The 9,514-nt window shown below is 37.5% G+C and overlaps 1 protein-coding gene across 4 annotated transcripts in view; it reads left to right on the forward strand.

Moving 5' to 3' along the window:
* Window positions 1-9,514, forward strand: part of ADK (adenosine kinase) — a 636,511-nt gene that overhangs the window by 588,765 nt on the left and 38,232 nt on the right. For all 4 annotated transcript variants that reach the window (XM_011991173.1, XM_011991170.1, XM_011991171.1 and 1 more), the window contains one exon: window positions 9,372-9,458. In XM_011991173.1, the coding sequence (XP_011846563.1) occupies window positions 9,372-9,458 (87 nt within the window). The remainder of the gene's footprint in view (window positions 1-9,371; window positions 9,459-9,514) is intronic.

The following is a 9,514-nucleotide window of genomic DNA, read 5'->3' on the forward strand; positions in this document are numbered from 1 at the left end:
AAAAATACAAAAATTAGCCAGGTGTGGTGGTGCACACCTATAATCCCAGCTGCTCAGGAGGCTGAGGCAGAAGAATCGCTTCAACTCAGGAGGCAGAGGTTGCAGTGAGCCGAGATCGTGCCACTGCACTCCAGCCTGGGTGACAGAGTGAGACTCCATCTCAAAGAAAAAAATAAAAGCAAAAAAAAGGAGAATTTAATTTGATTACCAGATTGTAAATGGCAAATCTGGAATGTGAACCCAAGCATTCTGACTTATATTCTTAACCACAGTTATACTCCCTCTATTCTCTATGGAGAATTTATCAACTTAATTTAGTCAAATTTGGTTATCAGTACCAGGCTTACGGGAATTTAAATGTCAGTTAACTGCTGTATAACGATGAATCAAAATCTATTTATTCCATGGTCACCATTTTTTCAGAAAAGTAGTTGCAACATTACTTGAATGACAACTTTGGGATCACATTTTACTACTTCTCTTTCATTCATTTGTCCCAAATTCCTGCCTTTGCCATGGGACCCTAGGCAGTTGACAAACTCTGTGAGCCTCAGTGTCATCATTTATAAAATAAGATTAGTGATACCTTACTCATTTGAGAATTAGATGAGATAAAGTATACAAAGCATTTGGTGCAGTGCTTTTTCACTCAGATAACTACTGTTGCATTCCATTGCCTGATGTATCAAATCCAAACTTTTGCCTAGCTTTCAAAGTCTCCCTAGAAATGGCTAGATCCCACTCATCTTGATTTATTTCTTGCCTTACTTGATATATAAACTTTCTTCTGTCTCTGTTCCTCTTGGGACATACACACCTTTCTTTTCCTCTCTTCTTCATTATCCACATCTTTAAGACCTAGTTTAAGTTCAGTCTTCTCCGTGAAAGCATCTCCAGTTAAACTCATATTGTTTCTTCCCTTTTTTGAACTCCTGTTGAAGTTATAATAGATATTACATTGTGTGACATTTCACAGATTCTTTGATATATGCTAGGTTTCTCTTTCCATCTAGATTCTAAGCTCCTTGAGAAGACAGATCATGTCTTAATATTTTTCTGTATCTCCCCCAGAGGATCTAACAGAGTATCATAACTATTGTTCTATGAGATCTAATGAGCTCATAGCTATTGTTCAACAAATACTTATTACCTGATTGAAGAAAATAAGCTCCTAAAAATACCTTATAATATTATATAGGTCTTCATATTGTCAGTGTGTTTTTATAACACTGTTAATACTTAATCCATATAATAGTCACAGAAAATAGGTAGAACAGATATTATCTTCATTTTTTAGGTAATAACACTGAGTTTAAATTACATTGTGGCTTGCCCAAGGATTCTTGATAAGTAGCATTATTGACCCCACCCCCAACCCCTGCCATTCCAGTCCATTGTGCATTCTCTATCAGGCTGCCAAAATATTTTTTTTTCCTTTTGAGACAGGGCGTTGCTCTGTCACGCAGGCTGTAGAGCAGTGGCACAATCATAGCTCACTGCAGCCTCGACCACCTGGGCTCAAGCCCACCTCAGCCTACTGAGTAGCTAGGAATGTAGATATGCACCACCACACCCAGCTAATTTTTACATTTTGAGTAGAGACGAAGTTTCGCCATGTTCCCGGTCTGGTCTCAAACTCCTGGGCTCAACCAGTCCTCCCGCCTCAGCCTCCCAAAGTGCTGGAATTACAGACATGAGCCAGTGTGCCAGTAATATTTTCAAATCAAAGATGAGATTGCATCACTCCCTTTTTTAAAACCTTCCAACACTTTCCCATTTTACATAGAATGAAATCCTGCAAAACCCCCACATTCACTATACTCCAGGTACAGTGGCCTTCTTTAGCTTCAGCAGTCTTAGTTTGCCAAGCTTGTTGCTAGTCTGGGGCCTCTGCACTTGAATGTTCTACCCCTGGAACTTTACATGGCTTTCTCCTTCTTGCCCTTGAAATCTCAACTCAAATATCACCTCCTCAGTGAGAAAGTAACACCTATGTAAATTAACTCTCCTCCCTTGTCACACTTCATCATATCATCCTGCTTTATTTTTTCTATGGCACCTATTAATATCTCAAGTTAGGCCGGACTATGGTAGCGCATGCCTGTAATCCCAGCACTTTGGGAGGCCAAGGCGGGTGGATCATGGATCACTTGAGCTCACAATTTTAAGGTAAGCCTGGCCAACATGATGAAACCCTATCTCTGCTAAAAGAACAAAAAGTTAGCTGGGCGTAGTTGTGCACGCCTGTAATCCCAGCTACTCTGGAGGCTGAGGCACAAGAATAGCTTGAACCCAGGAGGCGGAGTTTGAAGTGAGCCAGGATCGCACCACTGTACCCCAGCCTGTGCAACAGAGCAAGATTCTATCTCAAAAAATATATATATATATCAAATTAGCTTGTTTATATATTTGTTACTTGTGTATTGTCTATCCCCAGTAGAATGTTGGCCTCATACAACCAGAGTTTTTATCCTATTCACATCTGTATTCCCAGTCCCTAATAAAGTACCTGACACATGGTAGTCTTAATAAATATTTATTAAATAAAATAGCTAAACCCAAACTAGACTAAAACTATGGCTTTTTTGTTCCTAATCCAGTGTACTTCCCATGAACATTTAATTTTTCCTACTTTTTGTGAAAGTACTTATACGTTTGGAACTACAGTAAGAATTGATGTTCAGAACAATGACATTAAGATGTGCAGGAGGATTCTCTATTATCAAAGAAAAATTTTATTCAGTTCAAAAAGCTAAACTAATTAAAGCAGGGATATCATGGCATATTATTATATTAATACATTTAGAAAGATTTCCAAATAAAAAGACTTTCTGCTTTTTCTTTAGTTAACTAGAAAATTAAATTAACTCAGAGCTCTTTATTCCCCAAAAGTCCTTGTTAATTAGGATTGTTCTATAAATCTCTATTATTAGCAGAGTTCATCATCTGTTTTATTGCCCTGTTTATTAGGGCAGCCTGAGCAGGGTGTCTTTGCTCATATCCTGATATGTGTGTCCTAGTGAAAAGAAAAGCATTTCCGGATTCTCATTTTTTCCCTATTCCTTGATATAGGCGTATTTCATGCTGTTAGTATAACAGTTTAGTTTCCTTCTATCAGTTCTCTATATAAAGCTGGAATGATATTATTGACCTGGCTATTAAGCAAAATAATTAAATTTAAGGTCTGTTTAAAAGCATTAATGTTTTGTGACATTGTTTATGATAACAGAAGATTGAAAATAGCCTAAAAGTCCATTAGTAAAGGATTGGTTAAATAAATTATAGTATATCCATGTAGTGGACTATTATGCAGCAATAAAAAATGAGGACATTCTCTGTTTACCAAAATTGAAAGATATCCAGTATTTTAAAATATAATCCAGAGTAGCCTAGATAGTATGATACCTTTTTTTGTGTAGGTGAGGGGAGGAAAAAAGTAAGAATGTAGTTGATTGTATATGCATAGAAAAATTCTGGAAGGATATATAAGAAAGCAATAACAGTGATAAACAGTTTGGGAAGTAGAGGAGCAGAAACCAGCTGAATGAGAGAGATGAGCAGAGAGAGATTTTATAGCATAGCTTTTCATACGTTTTATATTTTTGAATCATACGAATGCATTACCTACTCAAAAAGTTAAATTAAAAACAAGCACAACTAAAAGTAATATGTGGCCAGGTGTCGTACCTCAGCCCTGTAATCCCAGCACTTTGGGAGGCCAAGATGGGCAGATCACTTGAGGTCAGGAGTTCGAGACCAGCCTGGCCAACTTGGTGAAACCCAGTCTCTACTAAAAATACAAAAATTAGCCGGGCATGGTGGCACGCACCTGTAGTCCCAGCTACTCAGGAGTCTGAGGAAAGATATCACTCGAACCTGGGAGGTGAAGGTTGCAGTGAGCCAGGGTCGCGCCACTGCACTCCAGCCTGGGCAACACAGCAAAACTCCATCTAAAAAAAAAAAAGTAATATGTGATTCTGTACTGAATTCTCTACCAGAATAAAAATATTGCTATAAAATACATTAGGACAATTAAGAAAATTGGACTGGACTATAGATTAGATTAAAATGTTGTTTTCTGTGTTTATCAACTATAACCTGGCTAACAGAATATCATTACTCTTAGGAAATACACACTGAAGTATTAAGGGGTAAAAGGCATAATATATACCACAAATGCTAAAAAAGTTTGAAAGAATAAATAATGTTTTATATATATATATATATGGGAGGAATGATCAACTAAATGTGGCAAAATGTTAAAAAACGGTAAATCTGGATAAATGTTGCATAGATGTTGTCTGTATTTTTCTGGGAACTTTTCTGTTAATGTAAAATTATTTCTAAATAGTTTTTAAAAACAAGCAAACAAAAACATTTTAATACTATGGAGATTACCTTATTATAAACAATGGCCAAGATACAGGAGCCTCTTAAAAGAATGTGAAGTGTTCTGGTTTTTACATAGTCATACTTTTCACTTTCTGGAGAAGTTTTTACCATCACTTTTCTGTTTCTTCCATGCCTGTTGATGCTGGGTCAGAGGCAGTGGCAGGGGTAGTGACTGCATTTTACCTTGAGGTTGAAAAACACCAGGCCAAGTGTGGTGACTCATGTCTGGTGTTCAGGAGGCTGAGGCAGGAGGATCACTTGAAGCCAAGGGCTCAAGACCAGCCCGGAGAGCAAAGCAAGACCCCATCTCTACCAAAAAAAAATTTTTAATTAGCCAGGCATGTTGGCTTGCACTTGTAGTCCGAGCTGCTCAGGAGGCTGAGACAGGAGGATCCTTGTAGCCCAGGAGTTTGAGGCTGCAGTGAGCCATGATCACACCACTGCACTCCAGCCTGGGAGGCAGAACAAGACCTTAGCTCTTGAAAAACTAGAGAAAAAAGAGAGAGAGAGAGAGGGAGGGAGTGAGGGGGAGAGAGAGAGAGAGAGAAAATGAAGAAAGGAAGGAAAAGCAAGAGAGAGAGAAAAGAAAGAAAAACACCTGCCTACCTGCCTTTCAGCCTGCTGGATCAGCTTCAGTTGTATCTTTTCAACAGTTTAGGACATAAACAAAACAGTAACAATGTGGCATTTTTAAAATACTTTGAACAAAATTTTCTAAGGATATTGTGAGGTTGTGTGAAATATATAGTTAATTTGGTGGAGGTAAACCTGAAGAAACATTTAATTGTTTGGACTTGAATGACTGGATTTTTATTATTGTTCAGTTAGATATTGTGGCATTTTTAGAAACTTAACCATCTCTACTATAGTTGACTTTCAGTATAGATGCATGAAGATGTTTTTATTCTAACTAGATTGGCCTCTTAAGTGATTAGATAGTGAAGCTTGTCTCATATTTAAGTGAAGAATAAATTATTTGTATGAAGTGTCTAGAGAATGCCTAAAATTGATTATTTTGTGTTCTAGGTAAGCTAAATTTTATTGTTTTGAATGAAGGCATGCTGCAGTCTTATCTAATAAATGACACAAAACAAATCTATTATCAACTGAATTGTTAGTGTTTGTTTCCTGTCTGCTTGGGGAAGCTTATGATTTAGTGGTTTTTTAGAAATCCAGAAAGTAGGAATAATAATTATTCCCAACCCTTTTCCTTCTCACTTTACAAAAAGTTTGTGAAGAATTGAGAAATAAATGCTATGAATAATCTTAAGCTCTTAGGTAGAAGTACTTGATCAAAACTCACCGGGTCATTTTTTTACAATTAGGGCAGAAAGTTAGTTTTTACTAATTGTTCCAACAGCTACCCCAGGCTCATTTCATGCCTAAGAAAACTAGGTCCCAGTGAGAGTCATGTAAATGTCTTAGGCTTCATTGGTTGAATAACATCCATACCTGTAAGTGTATATTTAGATTTAGTGAATGTACTTCTGTGTTCATATAATAAATTTCCTAGAATAGCCATGGAATAGGTCATGCTAGTGAAAATTGTTAGTTTTGTGACTTTTTTTTTTTGAGACTGAGTTTCACTGTCGCCCAGGCTGGAGTGCAGTGGCATGATCTCTGCTCACTGCAACCTCCGCCTCCCAGATTCCAGCAATTCTCGTGCCTCAGCCTCCCAAGTAGCTAGAATTACAGGCACATGCCACCATGCCCGATTAATTTTTGTATTTTTAATAGACACACGGTTTTACCATGTTGCTGAGGCTGGTCTTAAATTCCTGACCTCAAGTGATCTACCCGCCTCGGCCTCCCAAAGTGCTGGGATTACAGGCGTGAGCCACTGTGCCTGGCCGTGACTTTTCATAATAGCTCTGTAAACCAGCTTAAGTCATTTGAAAATCAGAGCATACTAAAAATGTAATAAAACGTAAGTATTATTAAATATTTTTTAGTCTTCTATGACAAGGAGCACATTTTGGGATCTTAAAGATTTTTCAGTGTCATCATTTTGAAAGGAGTTCTTGTAGTTCTTTAGATAATAGAAAATAATGAAAACTGAGTTTATGACACATCTTTTGCATATGTGATATTCTCATATACTTATCTATACTGATAAGTATAAAAAGGTAGAAAATGATTATACTTTGTATTTCAGGAAATTGAACTTCATATGATAACTAAGGATACAGTATCTCAATGATGTGTGTGTGTGTATATATATATATCTAGAAAAAGCATTATAAAGCTGCATTTATGTAGAATTTTCAGCAATTTAGATCAAGAAGTCATGATTCTTTTTTTTTTTTTTTTCTTTTTTCCCGAGAGGGAGTCTCACTCTGTCCCCAGGCAGGAGTGCAGTGGTGCAATCTCGCTCGGCTCACTGCAACCTCCACTTCCTGGGTTTAAGCAATTCTCCTGCCTCAGCCTCTAGAGTAGCTGGGATTTCAGGCACATACCACCATGCCCAGCTAATTTTTTTTTTGTATTTTTAGTGGAGCCGGGATTTTACCATGTTGCCCAGGCTGGTTGAACTCCTGACCTCATGATCCATCCACCTCCACCTCCCAAAGTGCTGGGATTACAGGTGTGAGCCACCATGCCCGGCCAGAAGTCATCATTCTTAAGAATAAAATTCAAAATAATCTCTTCCATTGTCGATTAGATTCTGTTCATAAATAAAGATTTATGCAGTCAAAAATAAATAATTGTTTTCAAACAAGGAGCTCAAGGAATTCTGTATAATTTTGGTTTACTTACCATTTATATATAATTATTTTCCAATCTATAAATCTAGTAATTAATTCTTATATTACCTAAAATGTTTTATAGACATGTTAGATTATTACATAATGTAAATGTATTATAAATAGTAATGGTGTCATTAACTTACTCATTTTACTTATTTTAGTACCTGTTTGGTTTTAGTTTATAGTTGTTATTTTCCTGTATAGTGTAGCTTGTACTTGGAAGTAGTAAAACCAGATTTCTTTATAAGTATTTATGGTACAGACCTTTTCCTAAATCAGACTGCAGACCTTTCCCAAGTATTTCTAATAAAATCTGCTTACTTTTTTTTTGGCCTGTGTAGTAGTATGTACTATATATACTCTCTAGAAAATGTAAGTCTGGATATTTGTGCCATAACTTTCAATTAATCAAAATCTTGTCAACTGCCATGTAGGCCCTCATGTTACAAAAAGTGGAAAGTTCAGTTACTTAAAGAGTTTGGCCGGGCGTGGTGGCTCACGCCTAATCCCAGCACTTTGGGAGGCTGAGGCAGTCAGATCACTTGAGGTCAGGGGTTCGAGACCAGCCTGGCCAATATGGCGAAATCCTGTCTCTACTAAAAATACAAAAATTAACCAGGCGTAGTGGCGCACGACTATAATCCCAGCTACTTGGGAGGCTTAAATCATGAGAATAACTTGAACCAGGAGGCGGAGGTTGCAATGAGCTGAGATCACGCCACTGCACTCCAGCTGGGACAACAGAATGAGACTCTGTCTCAAAAGAAAAAAAAGTTTAAGCGAGATGCAGTGGCTCATGCCTGTAATCCTAGCACTTTGGGAGACCAAGGCAGGGGATTGCTTGAGCCCAGGAGTTTGAAACTAGCCTGGGCAGCAAAGCGAGACCATGTATCTACCCACCCACCCCCCTGCCCTCCCCACCCCACAAAAAAGCAAAAAGTTAACCAGCTGTGGCACTGTGTGTCTGTGGTCCCAACTACACGGGAGGCTGAGACAGGAGGATGCCTTGATCCCTTGAGGGCAAGGCTGGAGTGTGTTATGATTACACAACTGCACTCCAGCCTGGATGACAGAGCAAGACCTAAAAAAAAAAGATTTTTAAAAAGATTGACTAAGTAAATGAGTCCTCTTCTTGAATATCAATCTTTCCAGGAGAGTTTTTTCATTAACATATTTATGTCTCTTGTTGAAAGTTTCCATTAAGAGCAGCTAGCAAAAGCTAGACAGAATATGCTTTTGAAGATTCTCTATGTTCTTTATTAATACCTTTCTTAAGTATCTCAAGATCTCCTTTTGCCTCCCTCTTGGTCTTAAATGAGACTGAAGTTTACAAGTCTTTAGCCATGTCTGTCCCCATAGGGATGCAAATTTATGATTTCAGAAGTTCCAGTCCCCAGTAAGAAGCACTGTCCAATCATGTGCAGATGTGTCTTGTAAGCCAGATTTCATCACAGATAAGTTCATTCCACTGTCATGTGCCACATTTAAAGTACTAAATTAGGTTACTCTGTAGTCAAAACAAGCCCTGGTCCAGACTGCTCTAGGACAAGACCCCATTGCACTGTCCCTTTTGTTCTGCCCATGCATTCGGTAGTAGCTTTCCCTTTTGCCAGTTGACAGATAGTGACTTCTTTACAAAACATAACCAGATTAGGTTGTTTTTAATAAACCAACTAAGATAAAAAAATTACTGACATTGGGATGAAGTATTTTAACAGAATAATAGTAATGTTTTTATTGTGCCATTGTGATTTTCTGTAAAGAAACACCCAATATTCTTTTTTTTTTTTTTTTTAATTTACAACTCTTTAACTGTACCCAACATTTCACTGCTAGGAATATAGTCAGGCTTGAAGCTTTATTAGAAATGCATGATCCAATCCATACCAACACTTCTTTTAGTTTATGGCTTCTGTTCATTTGCACTGTCCAAAAATGTACTGCTACTGTTTGTAGTCATTCCAAAAAAAAAAAAAAAAAAATGTGAACTACCTAGGTATAACTGTCATAAGACATATACAGCAGCATCTGTATGCTGAAAGTTACCAAAAAAGTGTCACTTGCATATGATTTTACACCGTAGTTCCCAAGTGCCCCTGTACAGAATATGGAGCTTATGTCCTGTCTCTCTTTGAATGATGAGTGATGAAAGAGCTTCAAACATTACTGGGCGAGCTTGTATTGAGTGTTACAAAGAGAAGTCAGTCTGCCTTTCTTTGACTCTAATTGCAGAAAGTGAAGTCACTGCTTTTGCTGTCTTGGATCAAGACCAGAAAGAAATTATTGATACCAATGGAGCTGGAGATGCATTTGTTGGAGGTACAGACTAATTTATTTCATTTACTTACAAGTTAAACATTTTAACCCTTGTTTCT

Source organism: Mandrillus leucophaeus, unplaced genomic scaffold (assembly GCF_000951045.1).
Source record: "Mandrillus leucophaeus isolate KB7577 unplaced genomic scaffold, Mleu.le_1.0 Scaffold39, whole genome shotgun sequence".
Classification (NCBI taxonomy): Eukaryota; Metazoa; Chordata; class Mammalia; order Primates; family Cercopithecidae; genus Mandrillus; species Mandrillus leucophaeus.